This window comes from Tamandua tetradactyla, chromosome 7, assembly GCF_023851605.1.
Source record: "Tamandua tetradactyla isolate mTamTet1 chromosome 7, mTamTet1.pri, whole genome shotgun sequence".
NCBI lineage: Eukaryota > Metazoa > Chordata > Mammalia > Pilosa > Myrmecophagidae > Tamandua > Tamandua tetradactyla.
The window spans coordinates 117573798-117596137 of record NC_135333.1 but is presented as its reverse complement, the minus strand read 5'-3'; the positions used below and the strand labels follow the sequence as shown (position 1 = coordinate 117596137).

The 22340-nt window shown below is 38.2% G+C and overlaps 1 protein-coding gene and 1 pseudogene across 1 annotated transcript; one reads left to right on the top strand and one right to left on the bottom strand.

Annotated features, from left to right (window-relative positions):
• Positions 1–1717: 1717 nt before the first annotated feature.
• LOC143690608 (cold shock domain-containing protein E1-like) lies at positions 1718–6682 on the bottom strand (annotated as a pseudogene).
• Positions 6683–21404: 14722 nt separating this feature from the next.
• On the top strand, positions 21405–22340 carry LOC143690607 (olfactory receptor 8S1-like). Its single transcript, XM_077168252.1, has one exon. The coding sequence runs from the start codon at positions 21405–21407 to the stop codon at positions 22338–22340; it is 936 nt and encodes a 311-aa protein (XP_077024367.1).

The following is a 22340-nucleotide window of genomic DNA, read 5'->3' as shown; positions in this document are numbered from 1 at the left end:
TTTTGCATTATTCTTGTAACAAACTTGTGTGTTTACCAAAGCAGGGGAAAAAAGGAAAGATCACATTTTCACAACTGTACTTACAGCTAACTATTGAAAAGATTATTTAATTAAAGTGTCTCTATCCAGTGGGAAAAAAAAATGGAAATGCTAGCAGTCAACGAGAGAGAGGTGTAAGAAGTATGGTATGCATGAGATTTCTTCTTGTTTCTTTTTCTGGAGTGATGCAAATGTTCTAAGAAATGATCATGATGATGAATAAAATAAAATCAGTGGTGAGCCACTGATTGTGTATGTATACCATGTATGGAATATTTGTATGTTAAGAATGCTTAGTTTCTATGTCGTTTATCAATAAAAATACATTTTCAAATCCCCTTTTTGAAAGCCATTCTATTTCTGGTATATTGCATTCTGGCAGCTAGCAAACTAGAACACCACATTAACCAGCAGTGTATGAAGCTTATTGATGGTCCACATGCTTACAACTATTTTGTATTAGCAGATTAATGCTTGTATCATTTTTAAAAAATTCTGTGACAGTGTAATTATGTCTCACATGGCTCAATTTTCAATTTCCTGATGATTTAGGAAGTTGGAAAGCATTTACATCCTTATTGGTCATATTCATATCCTCTTAAGTGACATGTGAGCTAAGGTTTTTGCTCAAATTTCAAATGGGCTTTCTACATTTACATTTTTAATTTGAGAAGTTCTTTATATATTCTGAATATTGATCATAGAAATTTGTCAGGTCTATATTTTTGCAAATATATTCCCTCACCCTATGAGGTAACTTCAATCTCTGTTTGGTGTCTTTTGCTGTAAAGAAGTTCTTAATTTAAATACATTCCATTGCAAAATCTTTTCTAAAGAACTTGACTGGTGCTGACTGCAGTTTAAGAAAGTAGGTCCTCCTCCAAAATCAACAAAACTTTCTCTGAAGTTTTCTCTACATCCTTCATTACCTTACTTTCTGTATTTATGAATGTAATATATATGAAAATTATTTTTTGGATCATGTGAATTTTAGATTAACAAAGCATTCTGTCCTTATAGATATATAAATAACACAGTAGCTACTACTGAAAAGATATATTTTCCCTTCAACCTACAGAGTCATATTTGTTATAAATGGGTTGACCATAATTTTTTTCTGTTTATGGATATAATATTCCTTTCCACTGCTAAACTTTATCATTTTAAACCCATACACCATTATTTAAAATAATTTAGCTTTATTAAAAGCCATGATACATGCCTTTACTGGCTTTTTGTTGTTATTTATGCTGGCTTGCTAGTTTTGTTTTTTCAATTGTTATGTTTTGTGTGTGGTCTTTGTTTTTACATTTTCATTTGAATTAAATAATTAGGCTATTAATTAATTCAAAAGCACAAAGAACTAAAGGGATTTTGATTAGTATTTCATTTAAAGATCAATTTGGAGGACAGTACATATCTTCATATTATATCTTATATAATATCCTACATTTAAAAATCATATGGAAAGTGTAGGCTACTGCATAGTATTTACCTTATTCATTTTTTAAAAATTTTAAAATGATATTCTTAAATTTATTTTTTTAAATATAACATGAGGAAGATACTAAAACCGGTATAATAGCTCAATAGAATAAGTATTTCAGATTTTAGGAGGGATGAAGAGGGAGATAATCAGAACCCTTCATCAGAATCCCCCCAACTTGATCATAGTGGATTAATGGTGTGCTTTGTGCATGTGGTTAGTCAATGACACTAGCTTTATATTTCTTTCTGCACCCAATCCCATTGAGTTATCTGGTCCCCTAGGCAGACAAAGAACCCTTAGGCAAGGAGCACTGACATCACCCAGGGTGATATGTTTCAAGTGATTGACCAACCAATCAGGTCTTAGAGCTGCAACAGCCTTTGGGCCATCATAGACTCACCAAACATTACAGGCACTGCACTTGTCAGTGTGCTGATTAAGAATCACTGAGAACTCCACCTTATCTGTAGCTCAATACCATTCTGAACTTCTTTCACATGGAGAAAGAGTTGCTTGCTAAGTCCTACCTCTTAGCCATTGAAGCCAAACTGATCTTTCACATACTCCACTGTGGTCCTACTCAGGGGTGTGATGTTGTAGGCCAACGTGCATTTTAGTCCAGGACTCACAACTAAAATGATACTCTCCCCTTTCTGTAGGCAATCCCCTTTGTTAGCCATCCCAACTATGCCAAATGGATAGACCTCACCTTTCATATCTCCCTCCTTCATGACCTCAATCATTCCTTGGTACTCAGTTTGTGTTGGATCAAGGATTTTCCACAGTAGATGGTGGGATCAGTTTCCTCAGTAATGCCATTCACTGAGTGTGTTTCGTTCACTTTTTCTGCACTGACTTTGTTGTCTTTGCCATTGGACAAGCTGTACTCCACCACTTTCCCAGTTTCAACCTATCAAAATCACCTGGGAACTCACTGCAATGGAAAAATAACCCCTTATCATGACTAGCCATTGCAATAAATCCAAATTATCCTTCAAAGTTGCCAAAGAACCCAAGAGCCTCTTGGAATTTAAATTATGACCTAAAAGTTGTGAACAAGCTGCAATCTACTCCTTTTAGATTTAGCATCTTTGACTTGTAAAGCAATAGTCAGTTTTACCCCACATTCATCATAAGTAATAATGACATCTTCAGCCTCCTTCTCTTTGCCTTTATTTGGGTTAGTGATTTTAAAATTGGAAAAGGTGGCTTCTTTTTTCTACTGTGCACAGGAAATAATGATCTGAAGGAAAATGGAATGAAGCTATGCCCTCAGGAAGTTTTTTTAATCCTGCTACCATGATTCCTTTGGGCAGAGAACATATCAGGAACCACAGTAAACCCCACTTCATCTGCAATATGTATCTGATTCCTATCAAGAATTACACTGAAGTGGAAGAACATGTGAGCACCCCAGTCCACACACTTGGTGAAACCAAAACCGTCTCTCATGGCAGCAATCTCACCCATTTCTCTGGCTTCATTTGTGAACTGAAATGTATTTGATAGAACTTCTATGTTGTTTTCTTATTCTAGTTAGTCACATTGGTATTTTGAAATAGTAAACATAACATGGTTACCTTCCAGCAAGGTCACTGTGTTAGTTAGGGTTCCCTAGAGAAACAGAATCAACAGGAAATATTCATAAAGATAAAATTAATCCCTTCAGGGTGTCCAGTAATTGGTGTCCAATTACTCAAAGCAGCCTGGAGGTGGGGCAGCTATGCCCTCAGGGCAGACTATTACAGGGTTATCTTGAGATGACTCAGCATGAACTGGGGTTTCAACTTTGCCGTCGACATCATTATCAATCCATATGTCACCATCCCATTTTTCAGGTCCCACTCCTTTCCAATCAATGCCCTCACTTTAATGGCAGACACCATGCAAGATTGAGATTTCAGTTCATGTTGTGAAGTTGCTACTCTAACAATAAGATTCTGAGTCTGATTTTCAAAGATCTCAAGTCTATGGCTAAAAATAAGATTTTTCCTTCAGGACACTCAAAGAATCATTTACATCTTTCAAGCAGTGCTTAAGCTTCTCATTTGAAGCCTTAAGCCTATCCCTTTCAGTGATTAATGTATACAGTGCATCTAACAACAACCACCCAACATTTTTATACCTCCTATTTCCACAAAACTCTGTAAAGATGTCAAAAACATTAATCCCCAGAGCCTGAGTTCATACAACTGAAGCATTAGAAGAATTGAATGGTGATATTTTGACTATCTAATTTCCCAGCTCACTCCATGGATTGGCAATGTCATTCTGATTATGGGAATCAGAGTCCTTAGTGCCTTTGTGTCCAGTCAGAGTAGAAAACCATTCATAAAAACTCATTTTTAACATTCTGTTTCTTAAGAACCACTCTTGGTACCAAGTTGTATTAGTTAGGGTTCTCCAGAGAAACAGAAACAACAGGGAACACTTGCAAATATAAAATTTATAAAAGTGCCTCACATAGCCATGGGAACATAGAGTCCAAAATCCATGGGGTAGGCTGTGAAGATGATGATTCTGATGGAGGGTTTGGATGAACTCCACAGGACAGGCTCACCAGCTGAAGCAAGAGGAGCCTGTCTCTTCTGAATCCTCCTTAAAAGGCTTTCAGTGATTAGATTTAGCATCACTCATTAAAGAAGACAATTTCTTTGGCTAATTACAAATGGGATCAGCTGTGGATGTAGCCAATGTGATCATGATTTAATTCTATGAAATGTCTGCATAGCAAAAGACAGGCCAGCACTTGCCCAACCAGACAAACAGGTACCACCACCTGGCCAAGTTGACATGTAAACCTGACCATGACAGTCACCTTGGATTTTGTATCTTGGTCTCCAAAGGAAACTTCTTTAGGAACCACAAAATCAACTTTGATGTGTCTTGGCAATGGGTCATTCACTATATGTGAAGCACATTCCTTGGGGTGTGGGGAGAGCCTGGCTGCCACCACATGGAGGGGTTGAGCATGTGCCCTGGAGATGACAGAGAGCCTGGGTGCAGCCTCAATCCTTGGAATGGATGGAGCTGAGAATCTCCCCAATGTCCCCCCAAGGCTGTGTTTGGAGAGAGGCAGGCCTCTGTGCAGGCCTTTGGAAAGGTTGGGACTGCCGCTTTCAAAAGCCCTGAAGATAAATGACTAAATTTTGAAATATAATGGACTTTGCCCTGGGGGTTGTTGAAAATGCTTGGGTCCTGTGACCCCTGCATTCCTTCCTCCTTATGGAAATGGGTATATGTATCGTATGAATATTCCTCCTTTGTATGTTGGCAGCAAATAATTTGTTTTGAGTGTTTATAGGTCCAGGGCTGGAGGAGAATTTTGCCTTAGGATAGACCTTGCTTGTAACTAACTTTGAGATTTTGTGCTGGTTTTAAACTTGTATTGTATTTTTAATGTTACTGAAATGGTTTAAGGTTCTCTGATATTGTTATGGAATGAATGTACTTTGTATAGAGGGAAAACACCTTTTTTAGAGTCCAGAGGGTGGAATGTGCTGGTTGGAAATGATGTATGTACCCTAGAAAAGCCATGTTTTAATCCTAATCCTATTTTGTAAAGGCAACCATTTCTTCTAATCCCTATTCAGTATTGTATGTTTGAAAATGTAATTAGATCATCTCCCTGGAGGTGTGATTTAATCAAAAGTGGTTGTTAAACTGGATTAGCTGGAATCATGTCTCCACCCATTTGAGTGGGTCTTGATTAGTTTCTGAAGTCCTATAAAAGAGGAAACATTTTGGAGAAAGAGAGATTTCTGAGAGTGCAGAGAATGATATAGCCATGAGAAGCAGAGTCTATCAGCCAGTGACCTTTAGAAATGAAGAAGGAAAATGCCTCCTGGGGAGCTTCATGAATCAGGAAGTCAGGAGAGAAAGCCAGCAGATGATGCCATGTATGCTACATGCCTTTCCAGATGACTGAGAAACCCTGACCATGTTCACCATGTGCCATTCCACTTGAGAGAGAAACCTTGAACTTAATTGGCCTTCTTGAACCAAGGTATCCTTCCCTGGATGCCTTAGATTGGACATTTCTATTGACTTGCTTTAATTGGGACATTTTCTTGGCCTTAGAACTGTAAACTAGCAACTTATTAAATTCCCCTTTTTAGAAGCCATTCTGTTTCTGGTCTATTGCATTCTGGCAGCTAGCAAACTAGAACAAACATCATCTCTTTGACTTAAGCCAAATGCCTCCTTCACAGCACAAACCGTTCCCTTACAGTGGCCTTGTTTCTTTTTCAATGGCATAATACTATGAGCACTAACAGCATCAGTATGTTTACTGTTATCAATTACAAAGTGCCGCGTCCGGCTCTTGAAGCCGAGTCAGGAGAGGGGCGTCGAGGTTGATTTAAGAAATCAGCACTCAGGAGACAAGTATGGTTCCATCACTCAGGGCTCCCTGCTTCTTGGGAGTCAGATCTTTATTCTGTTTTCTTGCCTCCCCTTTGTATCCTCAGAGCTTCCCTTATCTAGCAGGTCACCACCCCCAGGTCACACCCGTTTCCTCCCTACCCCCTTGACAGGGGGGGAAACTTCTGCATGCAATAATCCATGAAGTTTTACTCCCTCCAGCCCGAGGGTAAACAACAATTGCAAATCAACTGGAACATTTGTTAGCTGTTTGCTCAACAGAGCTTGTAAAAGAGCTTATAGAAAGGCTTAACCTCATGAATGCCTGCAACTTCTCAAGACAGGGGAAATAGGGGAATTACTTTATTCCCAGGCACAGATGTCCCTCTGGCCGGGAGGCAACACAAAGTTTATTTTATCTCCAGTTTCCAGTTGAAATTTCCCTTTGACATCTTCAGGGGTATAAGTCAGATAAAACACTTCTTGTCACTTAATTCTTTCTTTAGGGAGGACTTTTGGTTTTATCTTCACCAGTTTAACAGCAATGAGTTTCCTGATCTGCCAGACAAATGACAATTCAACTTCCATATCACCTCCTACTTTTAAATCTTGCAGGTTGCCACTATATTGTGAACAGTGGAAGAAAAGTCTAGCTTGATGTTCCAAACACTGAGTAAATCCATAAGAGGTTAGCACTTTTTTGATAACCCCAGTTTCACACAGTGCTACTGAAGTATCATTGGGGTACCCTTTGTGTTCATTGTTGTAGAGAAGATTCAGATCAAAGCTCATCTTGCAGTGATAAACAACTGTTATTTCACTTTCAGCAGTTATTTGATGATTCTTCTTTTTCAGCACATGTTTCAAAGATGAAAGTTGCTTGTATTAAAAAAAGGGAGAGAAAATAATCTATCAAACTAATAAGGAATACAACTTCTGCTGTACCAGACAATCTCACAGTACAGCACTGAAGAAAACAAAAATTACTAGCAGCGATTGGAAGTGCTCTTTCAAAGCTGTTGAATAAGCACATACTTCTTGTTTCAGATCAAGTGTTGTGTCTTCAACTTAAGTATACTCTTCTTTGGTCTTCTTGGTTGTTGTGACGTTTGTTCCTTGACTGATCTGAATTTTAAGCAGCAGTTTCAGGAGGTAAAGTCTGTTCTGTTACACTTCATACCCAACAGCTAAGCACTCCCTTTCCAGGCCTACCATAAGTACCATGGCCCAGTATGTAGGAATAAATCTCACTTCTCTCACCTTGTTCATTTTTAATTGTTCCATTCATAAGAGACTCCAGAAGACTATTTTAAATAAAATAAGAATAAAGAAAAGAAATATCTTTTTAAATAAAATAAGAATAAAGAAAAGAAATATCCTCTGGAGGCTTATATTTGGGAGGTTCAAATATGCACAAAAAAAAATGGTGTGGTGAATTTCCTTAAATAGAAAGCTGAAGGGACATTATTCTAAAGGAGAAACAGAAATAATTTAAACTCTATATGGGATGCCAATAAGAATTTCAGACAGTCCACTTGTGCAAAAAGAGGGACAAGCCTCCTGGAATATTATTTAGAAATAGAATAAACCAGGCTGAGACTCTGAAGTTGCAGGAAGTAGATTTTATTTTTATGGCCACAGGGCTCAGCCAAATAGTCTCTGAAAGTCTGAGCCTGGAACAAAAGGCAACTTTAGCTTTTGTAGACTGTATTACATGCTAGAGATAAGGTAAACTTAATATGGCCACCAGCAATGTTAAAGGACAAACAATTTTTCAGTTTAAGGAGTAAAACGGGTTATAGAAGCAGATGAGCTATTAGGGGAGGGTCCCCATCCCAGGTGTCTTATCTCACTTGCCTGCAGTTTCACCCAGTCCTGAAGGCTAGGAGAGGGGGTTTCTATCCCAGGAATGTCTTTTCTTGCTTGCCTGCAGTTTTACCCATTCCTGAAGGTCAGGAGAGGGGGTTTGGGGATTTTCCACAGAGAAGGCATCTGAACCAGAAGAAGGTGGGGGGAGCAGCCTGCCTGCTTTAAAGCCTGCTTGCTACACACTATCCTGACAATATATGACCAGCCACACTGATAAGAGAATTTACTCAAAAGAGAAATCTTTTTTTTTTTTCTTGCTTCCTTTAGGGAAGATATTAGGATTCTGTAAAGCTCATTGTGGCCCACCCAAATAACTGGAAGGCATTACTTAAATGATTGTTGTTTATTTTTACCTTGAAGCAATCTTATCTTAAAGAAAAGTGATATATACAGAGCAAGGGATTTTTTTTCTTCTGAACCATATAATGCCCCATCTTTTGCCCAATACGGTAGTGTGTAATGCCACAACAAAGAGAAGATTCACTACATAAGTATAATGCAACCATCCATAACAGGGTATAAGTATTAATATATTATTAATATAAGTATTAATATATTATTTATGTCTAATTCTCCAAGTTTATCAACTTTTACTAGTTGTTTCAAAATTTTCCTTTATAAGAACAAGGATACAGTTCAGAATTACATGTGTCATTTAACTGACATGAATCTTTAGTTTCCTTTAATTTTGAACAGTTACTCTGTCTTTTGGAGCTGTTTCTCAGTTTTTCCTCAATTTTCTTGAATTTTAGGAATTATTTTTAGTGATTTTTAAATAATATCCCTTGGTTGTTGCTGGTCTGGTATTTCTGCCTGATAAGATTCAATTTATTAACTTTTAGCTGGTATATTGTAGAAGTAAGGCTGCTTTCTCTTTGAGTCCTATCAGCTATCACATTATTTCTTTCTCTTTTATTGATGGTATTTTCTTCTATATCTTAATTCTTTTGATGATTCATAGGCTTCTCAACCATAAACCTCATCCTTTATCTCTGTAATTAAATTATCTTGCTGGTTGGTAGTGTGAATACTGTGTAAATATCTCAACCATCATCAGGCTTTCAACTTTTTTTTATTAAATACCTTTTATCACTTTCAATTTATGGCTTCCAATTTTCCTCATTACTACCCCATATTTATTTTGAAGCTAAAGTTACACCAGATTTGGCTGCTGTAGATTCCTTCAAGTTTCTTCCTGTGTCTTTTTGACATGTCCCCATCAATTTTTGAGGAATTCTTTACTTTCAGGCATCACAGTGTGTTCCAGGCCCTGTGTGTTCCAGGCCCTTCTTCCATGCACCTGTGGCTTTTAGGATTATCTCAATATTCACTCATATACTGGGATGATTTAAAGCTGAATCTACGAGTCTGCCTCCTACAGACTCTCATTTCAGACCTAAAGATGTTCACAAAGGGTCTTTTATTTGGTCCTATACACTAATCTCTGTCTCCCTGGACCAATAGAATAACCAGAAACAACAATCATGTTCTCCGTTTCTCAGGCATTGCTCCTCAATGAGCAATTTCCAAAGGAAATTACCAAATATCAAATTTATTTCCTTGGACCACTATTCCTCCCCACTTCCAATTTGTTATTTCTCCAATTAAAATTAAGTACATATTTTTCATCTCTTCTGGCTGATTGTGAGGACTGTACATTTTTCAGATCTCTGAAATTACTTTCTTCCTAGTGATGGTAATTGCATTTTCTGAACTATTAATGAGGTTGAAAATCATCTTTAGATATTTCTTGTACTGTAAAATCAGTTTGTAATAAGTAGATTATTTATCCATTCCTTATGGCTTCATAGGAGTTTCTTTTCTCTAAAGAACAACCTAGCATTTCTGCCTACAAGTATTGTCTCTCAATTAGTGGCTTATACTTTTCCCTAATTTTATGGGATTTTTCAAGAGCTGATTCACCTAGGTATTAATTTATTAAAAAGCTCTTAAACCTTAATTCTTAAATAATTATTTTGCTTCCTTTCAAGTCTAAATTGACAGTTATTATTCTCTCAGCATTTTGAGAACATTATCAAATTATTTTGATATCACAAAATTGCTGTTGAAATTCCTCTACTTTGTAATTAACCTAACTCGACTTTCTACCCTGAATGTTTTCCTTTGTGTTTAGCAGTTTCACTGTGATATGTTGTAAAGTTTGGGAAGAAAGCTTCTGCAACTCTCACGACAGCTTCTGTATTAGTTAGGGCTCTTTAGAGAAACAGAATCAACAGTAATTATTCATAAACATAAAATTTATAAAAGTGCCTCATGTAACTGTGGGAATGTAGGGTCCAAAATCATAGGGCAGGCTGTGAAGCTGGCAACACAGGAGAGGTTCACCAGCTGAGGCAGGAAAAGGGCCTGTATCTTCTGAATCCTCCTTAAAAGGCTTCCAGTGATAAGATTAAGCATCACTCATTAAAGAAGACACTCCCCTTGGCTGATTACAAATGGAATCTGCTGTGGATGCAGCTGACATGATCATTATTTAATTCCATGAAATGTCCTCACTGCAACAGACATGTCAGCAGTTGCCCAACCAGACAAACAGGTACCACCACTTGGCCAAGTTGATACATGAACCTGACCATGACAGCCCACCCCTTGTCAAATTGGCAGCTAAGCTCATCACCTTAAACCATACCTCATTTCTAAATAGAAAACAATAAAAGGCACTTTTTTTTCTCACCTAACAATACTCAACTGTACTGCATATAACCAGAAACACATTAAGTCTCTCCAGAATAAGGTGCAAGTCCTTGGGTAATATTCATTCTTAAACTTAATATCTTACAACTTGAATACTATAACATGAACAAAACAGCACTACAGCCCTTCACTGTAACTGATCACATGGTCGTAGTTCATATTTATCACTGCAATCTTCCACTACCCATTCCATGTTTCCTTTACCCTCAGCAAGCACTTCAGCTGGCCATCACTCTTTGACCAGTGGGGAGACCCAGTTTTTATTCCTGAAGTTTCAGAGCCATTGGTAATCCTGCCTGGATTGTGTTGTTGCAGTTTTCCATTGATTTTAATCGCAGGACATGGTGGTACGAAAAGACACCCTGGGGGAACTCTTATACTTCAGGAAGACTCTTCTTTACTTCCATTGTGTAGATGTAGTCCTTTTTCCCCTGATAGTCAGCATTAATCACCTTAGCCAGTAATGTAATCCCCTTCTTGGCTTGTTGATCGAGGGGCATGAGTAGCCCAAAGTGATCAGGAGGCAGTCTTAGATTCCAGTTGAATGGATTCACTGTTGTTTCTCCTAGTAGAAGCACTTCCCCTTTTGAAACCAAAACCTATAGAACAGCAGAGCTCAGGGTCGCAGGGACAGGAAGCAAAGATTTTCCTAGTGGATCACTAGGGGTAATAGTGAGTGGTGCCACTTCCATTTCCACCTCTTGGTTCCTGGACCCATGGATCCTGGCTATGCTGATTCAGAGCATACACAACTTCCTGGAGAACATTTCCCCAGCCCTTCAAGGTATTGCCACCACATTGTACCATAACTGAGTTTTCAAAAGGCTATTCCACTGTTCCATCAATCCAGCTGCTTTTGGATGGTGGCAAACATGGTAAAACCAGAGAATTCCATAAGCATGTGCCCATTCCAGCACTTCATTTGCTGTGAAATGTGTTCCTTGATCAGAAGTAATGCTGTGTGGAATACCATGACTATGGATAAGGCATTCTGTAAGCCCATGGATGATAGTTTTGACAGAAGCATTGCGTGAAGGGAAAGCAAACCCATATCCAGAGTATGTGTCCATTCCAGGTAGAACAAATCACTGCCCCTTCCATGAAGGGAGTGGTCCAATGTAATCAACCTGCCACCATGCAGCCAGCTGGTCACCTTGGGGAATGGTGCCATATTGGGGGCTGAGCGTGGGTCTCTACTGCTGGTAGATTTGGCACTCAGTAGTGGCTTTAGCCACTCAGCATTGGACAGTGGAAGTCCATGTTGCTGAGCCCATGCATAACCTCCATCCCTACCACCATGACTACTTTGTTCATGAGGCCATTGGGCAATGACAGGAATTGCTGGAGAAAAAGGATGACTGGTGTTTGCAGACTGGGCCATCTTATTCACTTGATTATTAAAACCTTCCTCTGCTGAAATCACCCTCTGGTATGCATTTGCATGGGACACAAATGGCTTCAGTAAGAAACAGAAAAACAATTCAATAACATACGTAAAACAATAAGAACAGGTCCTTCACAAAACAAATATTTAAAGGCCGATAAACATATGGAAAGTTCTCCAATATCTTTTCTCATCAGAAAAACACAGTCAAAACCACAGTGATTTACTATTTCACATGCATCAGAATTTCTAATTATTTTTAAAGACTAGAAATACAAAATTTTGGCAAGAACATGAAATGACTGAAACCCTTATACACTGCTCAAGTTATTATAACTGAGTATTATGACTGCAAATTATATTATTTGTATATTTTAGTATTATAACCAGTTGACAAGCATCTACTAAAATTTTAAAACATACTTAAATACTAGAAATACCCAGGAATTCACTCCTAGCCCTATAAACACAGAAAATTAGTGCATATATCTACACAAAAGACATACATAAGAATATTCATAGAAACTTTATCCATGCTATCCAAAAAACTGGAAACAATCTGAATGTCAATCAATAGAACAATGGATAAATAAATTGCAGAATAATCATAAAATGGAATACCAGAAGATCAGATTTCAAATGAGTGGAAGATTGTTTTTGTACTTTATCTGTCATTGCTATGTGTTTAGCATAGAGGGGTATGTTGAATAAGAAATACTTCCTCTGTTTTCATTGGAAAGCCCTGTTGGTATCCAAGAAGAGTGAATTAACCTGGGTCAGCACTTGTGAGGATTAATTTGTATGCATAGGTATTCTAGTTTGTTAGCTGCTGGAATGCAATACACTAGAAATGGAATGGCTTCTTTAAAAGGGGAATTTAATAAGTTAAAAGTTTACAGTTCTAAGGCCATGAAAATGTCCAAATTAAAGTGAGTCTATAGAAATGTCCAATCTAAGGCATCCAGAGAAAGATACCTTAATTCAAGAAGGTTGATGAAGTTCAGGGTTTCTCTCTCAAGTGGAAAAGCACATGGTAAACAAGGCATCTGCTTACGTGCTCTCCAGGCTTCCTGCTTTATGAAACTCCCCCAGAGGCATTCTCCTTCTTCATCTCCAAAGGTGGCTGCTGGTGGACTCTGTGGTTCTCTGAGCCTTGTGACTCTGCACAGCTCTGCTGTGGCTTTCTCATGGCTCTGTCATTCTGAAGCGTTCTCAAAAGGCATTCTATGCAAAAAAAAAATCTCCTCTTTTATAGGATCCAAGTAAACTACTCAAGACCCACCTGGAATGGGTGGTGATACATTTCCACCTAATCAAGTTTAATACCCACACTTGATTGAGTCATGTCTCCATGGAGATAATCTATTAAAGTTTCCAATTTACAGTATGAATAGGGATTAGAAGAAGCAGCTGTCTCTACAAAATGGGGTTAGGATTAAAACATGACTTTTCTAGGGTACATAAATCCTTTAAAATCAGCAAAATAGGATATATGAATTATTGATATTTTTTTCTGTCAGAAGCTGATTTAAATATATTTTAGATCATATGTCTTCTCTTGTTGTGGGGTGCACTGAAAGAGAGACCACACAAATCAAAACTGCAAGCCAATTTGGAGTCTTTATTAGCCGGCGGGTGACTGCCTCAGAAACCTCCAAGAAAGAGTATTCAGAGAGCAGCCCCCAGAGGTTTTCAAGGTGTGCTTATAAAGGCTAAAATCATGCTGTGGTTTTTTTTTGTTTTTTTTTGCAGTTGCTAGCAAGCAAGCAGTTCATAGTAGCAGAAGAATGCCGTTAGCCGTTGCCAAAACATATCCCATTCCCACAGTTTCTTAGCATTGGTTATTGTTTAACTCTCGGGGACATTCTGCCCCAGTGTTGTGGGGACTTTCCCTGCTTGGGCCTGATTGATTGCTCCTGGCCCTCCACACTCTAAGTGATTTTATGCTGCAACAGTACAAACTCACAGCTCTCCTGTTCTCCCCAGAAATGAAACTGACTCCTTGGAAACACTGAATGACTTATCAGCAGGGCTCTGAGCTTGTTTTCTCACACTTCCCTTTAAAAAAAAAAGCATTTTTTGTTATGAAATATAGCATATATTCAGAAGAGCAATACATTTCAAAGTACATTTTAACAAATCATTAGATTTCAAAGCCTATATGGATTACCATCCACATTTTCAAGTTTTTTCCTCTAGCTGCTCCAAATCACAAAGCTAAAAGAAATATCACTATCGTGATTCAGCAGTTATACTCATTTGTTAAATCCTATATTCTCTGTTATAACTACTCCTTCTCCTTTCATCCTATTCCCAATCTATAGGGGTCTTTGGGTTGTGCCCATTCTAACTGTTTCATGTTAAAAAAGATTGTCAACAATATAGAATGGGGGATGGAATTAGTTTATATTCTTGGAGAGGCTGTGCCCTCTGGGCTTTAGGACTTATTATGCCGTCCAGATGAAAAGGAGGAAAAGAAATGTAGCAAAATAATGTACCAGTGACTAAGAGAGTTCAAATGGAGTCTAAAGGCTATTCTGAAGACTAGTCTTATGCAAGCTTCAGCTTGATATTGCCAATTGCCATGTGTTCTAGTTTGCTAGCTGCCAGAAATGCAATATACCAGAAGCAGAATGGCTTTTGAAAGAGTGAATTTATTAAGTTGCAAGTTTACAGTTTTAAGGCCATGAAAAGTTCCAATTAAAGCAAGTCTATTACAATGTTGAAATTAAGGTGCCAACAAGAGGTCTTCACTAAAGAAAGGCCGATGAAGTTCATGGTTTCTCCCTCAACTGGAAAGGCACATGACAAACCTTGGGATGTCTGTTGGCTTTCTCTCTAGGCTTCTTATTTCATGAAACTCCCCAGGGGTATATTCCTTCTTCATCTCCACAGGTCCCTGGCTGCATGAGTTCTGTAGTTCTTGTGGCTTTTTCACATCTCTCAAGCTTTTTCCAAAGTTTTAAAGCATTCCAGTAAACTAACCAAGACATACATGGAATGGGCAGAGTCACATCTCTGTGGAGATAATGTTATCAAGTTTCCAACCTACAGTACTGAATAGGGATTAGAAGTAATGGCTGCCTCCATAAATGGATCAGGATTAAAACATGGCTTTTCTAGGGCACATAATCCTTTCAAACTGGCACACCATGGTTTGCCATATCCTAACTAACATCATTCCCATTAACCCTAAAGCACAACTAGAGCTCTAACTGAGATTCTACAAAAGTTTCATACTTCCCTTTTTATATTTTATGTACAATGAAATTAGCATTGATTTGGGGCCTTGTGGGTTGAGTCTATATAGACCTATCTCATCTTGAGATCAGTCAAATACACCCAGTAAATTGATACAACTGACGGATGGGAGTATCTCTAAGTCAATTATCAAACCAGAATATAAGTACATATAATCTTTGATGTTGATGCAATATAGAATTCTAGACCACAAAATAATGACTATACATAGCCAAGAAACAGTGTCCCGACCTGCAGGACAGTCAACGGGGTCCGCCACCTGCTGAGGGAAGAATGGCTATGGGACAGAGAGACGCAAGAAGGACAGCAAGACAGGATTCTGATCAAGCTGCAAATTTTATTAAGCAAGCCGGGTGTATATATACCGACCTGGGGAGGGAGGTAGGGTATGTGGAGCATTATGATAGGAGGGAGTTTGCGCCGGCGGGAAGGGTTGGTTATATGATTGGTGGCACTTATTGTCAGGGGAAAAAGGGGCAGAACAGACTCTTGGTGGGAACCTATTTCCGTGAAGAACCTTGTTGTAATATGTAGGTGCTATTGCATCAGCCGGGGTGGCCATGTTGGCTTAATCGCCATCTTAGGTTAGCCTCTGGTCCCCAACAAAACAGGTGCTAAGATGGTCAGCACAGTACTGATTGAATGGATTAGGTTTGGAATCAGCTTGAATAATCTTCAATAAGACAAAGGTTAAATAAATTATGATAAATCTATACTATGATTACTATGTAGGCATTAAAAAGAATAAGCTGAGTATTATGTGTTGGCATGAAAAGAGTTCCAAAGTATAAAATTAAGTGGCAAAAGCAAGCTGGAACACAATCTAAACCTAAATGCATAGAAACTGTCTCCAAGATATCTTCTAAATCATTACATCTAGAAATGGGTGTAGTGTCTAACAATGTGGCAGGAGATTCATATGTGTTGCTTTATAACATAATTTCTTATATTATGAAACATTAAAAAAAAGCCAGTTCATCTTGTTTTTACTCATTTGACTATTCTGATACTCAGCCCAGTTGTTTTTACAGTCCTATTTCATATACATGTGGGAGAAGATCAGGAGGTAAGCTCTGAGTCATTTCTCAACTCGCATATTGAATCCCAGAGAATTCATCCACCCTGTTCTTGGCCCAGGGGAAAACCCTGGCTTCCTACAGGGACCCAATTTTCTTTTCCTTCATTATTCCAATATAACTCTCATCAAATAGCAGGATTTCTTATTCAATAGCTCAAACAGATTGCACAACCCAGAACTTCCAAATAAAGCCCGCTGTTGTTCTAAAAAAGTTCTTATTTTCAGTTAATGAGTCCAAAGTGAAACTTCTTGCTATGACTCCAGGGACCACCTAGCATTGAATCAGCTGCTTCCTAAGCTGTCAGACTCAATCTGTCAACCCACCAGTTGCCTAACCCAGATGTCTTGCTCTGATTGCTTACACCAGAAGATTCTTTATTTAAATAATACTAACTGTAAAATAATAGCCATAGAAGAAATATCATAGACAAATGATTGCTTGTTCAAGGTTAAGAAAGACTAAAGAAATTGCTGGAAACTTTGAATGTTTCAAGATGTTCTTGAGCAGAAAGTAGAACAAATTTCTGGAGATTTCTCTACAGGAACTTTTATAGCCTGGGTAAACTTACTCCTTTATTCTCACTCATTTTTTCCTAAATAGAAAACTATATTCTGGTAATTCTCTTTTAATGGGAATCATCAGAATTAAGATATATTAACTTACTGACTCTGGCCTCTAGGATACAAACCAAGTGTAATAATTCTCCCTAAATTCTCTAATATTTATTGTCTCTTCAGATCAGCTCCTTAAGTTACCTCCTTCCCCCTTCCCTCATTCCATCTATTCATGGCTTTCTAAAATATCTATTTTATTTCTGAGTCCTCTCATCTCACCTCTTTTCTTCTGTCCTAGAGCTCTCCTGCCTTCTCCAGACTGACTAGTTTCATCTGTTCCCTAAGATATCCTGGCCAGCTTCTCAGATATGCCTCTCTTGCTTTGGCATACTAACCTCTCAAATGATGTAAATTATCCAATTAAATTCTCACAACACTACAGAGCAGGTACTTTTATTCCCGTTATGCAAATGGGAAACTTCAAATTAATAGAGCCTGCATGTCCTCAAGGATCTGAGAAGATTGGGGTTGATGAGACTACCATCTGAGCAGGTGAAGACATCAAGTGTAAATTTCTAATCTTTATAGATTAGAATTGCCTTTATGCTGAGAACACCAAAGTATTGCTTTTTATACAATTACAAAAACAGTTTTTATCAGATCAGTTATAGATTTATTTTGCTTTATGTAATTTGATGAGTTGGCAGTATTTTCTTAAATAGCAATACTATAAAACAGTATCTTTAAGAAATGCATACACTGCATCAAGAAGTGTATTGGGGTGAGTTAATTTTGTAAATGGAAATCTTACATCCTGTCTTCATATGCATTTATAAAGACAAGGAGTAAAGAAAATAAAAATGAATTATATAGTCTATAGTACATTTGCATAATAGAGTTCTAATTCTTTCACCACAGAAGTTGGAATCAGTGTCTGCATAAACATACCATTGTCATCATGTGCTACCCATGATTTCTGATGCCCACACATTAGGATAAACAAAAGAAACTAAATCAATAGGATATTTTTGCAAACTTTATGCAGTCACAATGCTGTCAAGCTTCACTTCTGATCTGTTTGTGGAGCAATTGCACAATCATTTATTTCTAAATTCTAGGTCAACATTTTGTTTTAGTCTGTAAATCTGTACTTAAAAATTAATTTGAAATATCTTAATTTAAAGACTATCAATAGAGTCAAACAGATGAGTAATTTGAGATGCATTTGTCATTTCTATGCTTGGCCTTAGATACTTCTGTTGCACGATTTGAAGTGTGAAAATATGGCTTTAATGTTGTTAACTAAAGATCCCAAATTGTGGGCCCTCTCAGCACCAAAGATCGACATAGGGAGCATCACAGGCTGCGTAATGCAACACCAGAACTAAACTGGTCCAGATACTTGATTGATAAAGTAACTGGTCCAGATATTTATTTGATATACTTGATATACTTAGTTGAAAATTAACTGGTCAGATATTTTTCCCAGCCAGCTGATTTTGCATCACAACACAATCTTCAACCTTGATTACTTTAATTATAGGGTTTCGAAATTGTGATTCCCCAGTTGCTGTGGTCAGTTTACTATGCAAGTATTTAAATATGCCAGGTAAGTTTATTCTCAGGGCAAAGGGCACCCATTACTTCACTTAACAAAAATAAAAGGAAAAGTACATTAACAGCTGTGTTAATTATATGTTTGAATAGTTTTTTTGTAGTGTGTGTTTTGGTGGAGGTGGAGTGTATATGTCTTAACCAAGTACAAAGTTTTAGGATTGAGCTTGCATTGCAAATATGTTGGCCGTATAAACAAGTGAAACAATATTTCATAATAAAAGGGAAATGCACTGTAGTGGTTTCCTATATAGTGGAAACAGACCTTTCATGGTGGACTTAGTACTTAAATGGGTTTTAACAGATGGGATTTAAAGCCTTTTGAAGTATTGATAGTGCCTGCCTGTCCTTTAATGAAGTGTTTCAGCTCTAAAGAACCTTACAACATAAGGCAGTATGTTTGTGGTTAGCTGTGCTTCCTAGAGAGCTTGAACTGGGAACACTGTAAGGTAATCTTCACTACTGGGTGGTGTTTACAGCTGATCCTGACTCATGTGAAGTACTGTTCAAAATCCTGTCAATTGATTGCACAATGAAAACCACCGTTATTTGTCTTTAAACACCAGGGAAATTTTACTCCAGTCTAATTTATGTACGAATACTATTGATTTCCACATCTGTTTAGTAAAACTTTGCTTCTGGGAAAAAAAAACAAAAAACTCCTCCCTTAACTTACCCCAGAGCATATTGAGTATATTTAACAGAGCAAAAAGGCAGGAGTTAGAGCATAATCAGGACACATTTAGAACTGGTGTGATATTATCTCAGGTCCTCTCACTTTAATACATTGCTCCCATGCCAAGTGTCCATTATGAATTCAGGGACTTCTAATTATACGGACTATTCAGACACACCTGTGTTGGTCACACAGCCCAGCCTGTGTTCCAAACGCAGTGCCCCCATCATTCATTCATTCATTCTTATTTTCTACTATCACATTCAGAGCAGTTCCTATGGTCTATTCACTATACATGCTGCTCTTTGTCTGAATCTGAAATGAAAGGAGCTTTTCCTTGAGAAAAATCGGCAGAAGCCAATTAATTTCCTCTGCGTAATTTCCTAATGTGTAATTAGGAAATTAATTAATATCTAGAAATTAATTGATATCTAGAAACAAACCTATTATATTATGTCCCCATAGATATTTACTTTAAATTTTGAAATACAGATTGAAGAAATAAATCAATAATGGTGACATTTAAGGGAGTTTTGGTTTTATTTTTGTTTTATTTATTTAGTTCTAAGAATCTCTAAATAACCTTAAAGAAGATACCTATTATGGAAACAAATACCTAGCATTGACTTTTTATTGCACTGGTAATTTCTATGCGAGATTTTTCCTTGTTCTGAGGTTGGATTTCTCACCAACGTTCATGGACTCTCTGGAGCTAATAAGGTGGCCTATGTTTGAAGGTGGCAAAGAGGAAGGAAATTTTATGTGTGTGTGCTGACCTTGAAGTCATAGAACACAAGCCTCACTCCTTACTATGAACTCTCTGTCTGGGTGGAAAAGCCAATGATTTTGGCAAAACTCCTTTGCTTTGGGGGTGATGGGGCAATCTCAGGAAAAGTACTGGAAACCCCATGTACAGTGTCACTAGAACTAAATGGAAATAAATAAATGCAAATAAATAAACAGATATTGCCCACAATTTATCATTTCATATCACTGGTATTGAATCTGTTAAATGCTAATTTGAACATGATTTTCTACTTCTCTCCTTTAGCAGTATAGTCAATATTGATTTTACAAGCCGAGGAATTTTATCAGTGACTGGATCTGAAAGTATCATTGCTAAAACCCAGTCTGCTACCAACTGAGAATGCAGGTAATTGGGTTTTACTTCTCACCAGGGCTACAAGGTTCAGTTGTACAGTCAGGAGACAAGGGGACAGACTCCTCAGTCTCCATGGATGCACTCACAGAGCTGGTATTGAATTAGAGGTGGCCAGGAAGGGCCTCCAGACAGAGGCAAGAGTGTTGAAGAATTCATCTGGGATTCATGCTGAAGTCTAAAGATGTTAGACCAATATGGGAAATTGTGCACAAGTTTTAAAGTGTGAAAAGGTAGTTCAGGTAAGAATGTGGAGCCTTAGAACATGGTATGATGGCTTAGACAGTAGTGGTGGCTATATATATATATATAGGATATATGGGTCTTAGGATGAGTGTTGTCTGGACTGAACATTTTCCTGTAACACTGATGGGTCCTGATGAGCCATTGCAAGCATAGGACTCCCCTTGAAGGTCTTCCTGAAATATTACTGGGGTATGTTCTAGGGCTGCCAGTTTTAAAAGTTCATTATTGTTATATGAATGTATTTTGAAATTAAATAGTAATATGCCTTCAAATGAAATGGGAGAAATTTAAAACAAGAAAAATCCAAGACAAAATAATTCCTTACCTCAGTCTCTAAATTCCTTGATGATTCCTCCTGTTCTCTAATGGGTTTCTTACACTTTACCTTAGCCCTGATTACCAGGATTGTACATTTAATTTTATCATTATCAATACCTTTATAATTTCTCTCACGTATGTGGGCACACTCACACACATATACATACATAACAAATTATCTTATTTACACTTCATTGAAAAAAAATGGGAGCAATCAGGTGGGAACATATTCAGCTTCTGTACGTGGTTCAACACTCCTGACCCTGACCTTCCTTCTTAATTAGAAAAGACAAAGTGTCCCTGCTCTTACCTAAGGCCTTTTGATCTAGACTTAATCACCCCTCTTTTTGTCATGCCAAAATTTTTCTGCTTTCTCTTTCTCTTTTGCAAACTCTCCTTCAAAACTGAACCACTCTCATCAGCATAAATATACACTAGCTTAAAAAGAGAGCATAATGAAAAATAGTAATATGATTGATGTAGGATATTAACGGTAATTGGATGGCCAGAAAGTTAGGTTTTAAATATCTGAATGTAGATTTGGGGATAGTGTTTATGGAGTAAGATCTAGGCACTGGGACAACTGAGAGCCATTGGGTGGATCTTCTTTCTTGTATTCCAGAGACAGCACATTTCTATATGGCAATGAAAAACTACAGTGCCGTCAGTGAGTTCATTCTCCTTGGACTGTCTAGTGACCTGCACATTCAGGCTGTCCTCTTTATGTTATTCCTTCTGATCTACCTCCTCACCCTGATGGGAAATTTCTTGATGCTGCTGGTGATAAGAGCTGATTCTCACCTCCACACACCCATGTACTTCTTTTTGGGACAATTGTCCTTCCTGGACCTCTGCCACTCCTCTGTCACAGCTCCCAAACTGCTGGAGAATCTACTTTCTAAAAACAAAGCCATCTTTGTAGAGAGCTGTCTGGCTCAGGCCTTCTTTGTGTTTGCCACGGGGGGCACTGAGGCCTGTCTGCTGGCAGTGATGGCCTATGACCGCTATGTAGCTGTCAGCTCCCCTCTGCTCTATGGCCAGCTGATGAGTAATCAGCTCTGTGCCAGGCTGGTGTGGGGCTCCTGGGGCCTGGCCTTTATTGATGCACTCATCAATATTCTCCCAGCTGTCAATTTAGACTTTTGTGAGGGCCAAACCATCCCCCACTTCAGCTGTGAGCTCTCTTCTCTCTTCCCTCTCTCTTGCTCTGATACCTCTGCCAACTTCATTCTGCTGCTCGGCTCCGCTGTCCTGCATTTCTTTGGAACTCTCCTTATGATTGTTTCCTCCTATACCCGCATTGTCTCCACCATCCTGAGCATCAGCTCCACCTCAGGCAGAAGCAAGGCCTTCTCCACCTGCTCCTCCCACCTCACAACTGTGATCTTATTCTATGGCTCAGGTTTCATCAGCTATCTTTTGCCAACCTCAGGGTCCTCTCTGGAGATGACCTTTTCCCTGCAGTACAGTGTGATCACACCCATGCTGAATCCTCTCATCTACAGCCTGCAGAACCAGGAGGTGAAAGCAGCTATGAGAAGAATGTTCAGAAAATATTTTAATCCTCTCATGTAG

Coding starts and splice junctions, on each gene's coding strand:
- LOC143690607 (XM_077168252.1), top strand. CDS start 21,405: ATGGCAATGAAAAACTACAGTGCCGTCAGTGAGTTCATTCTCCTTGGA.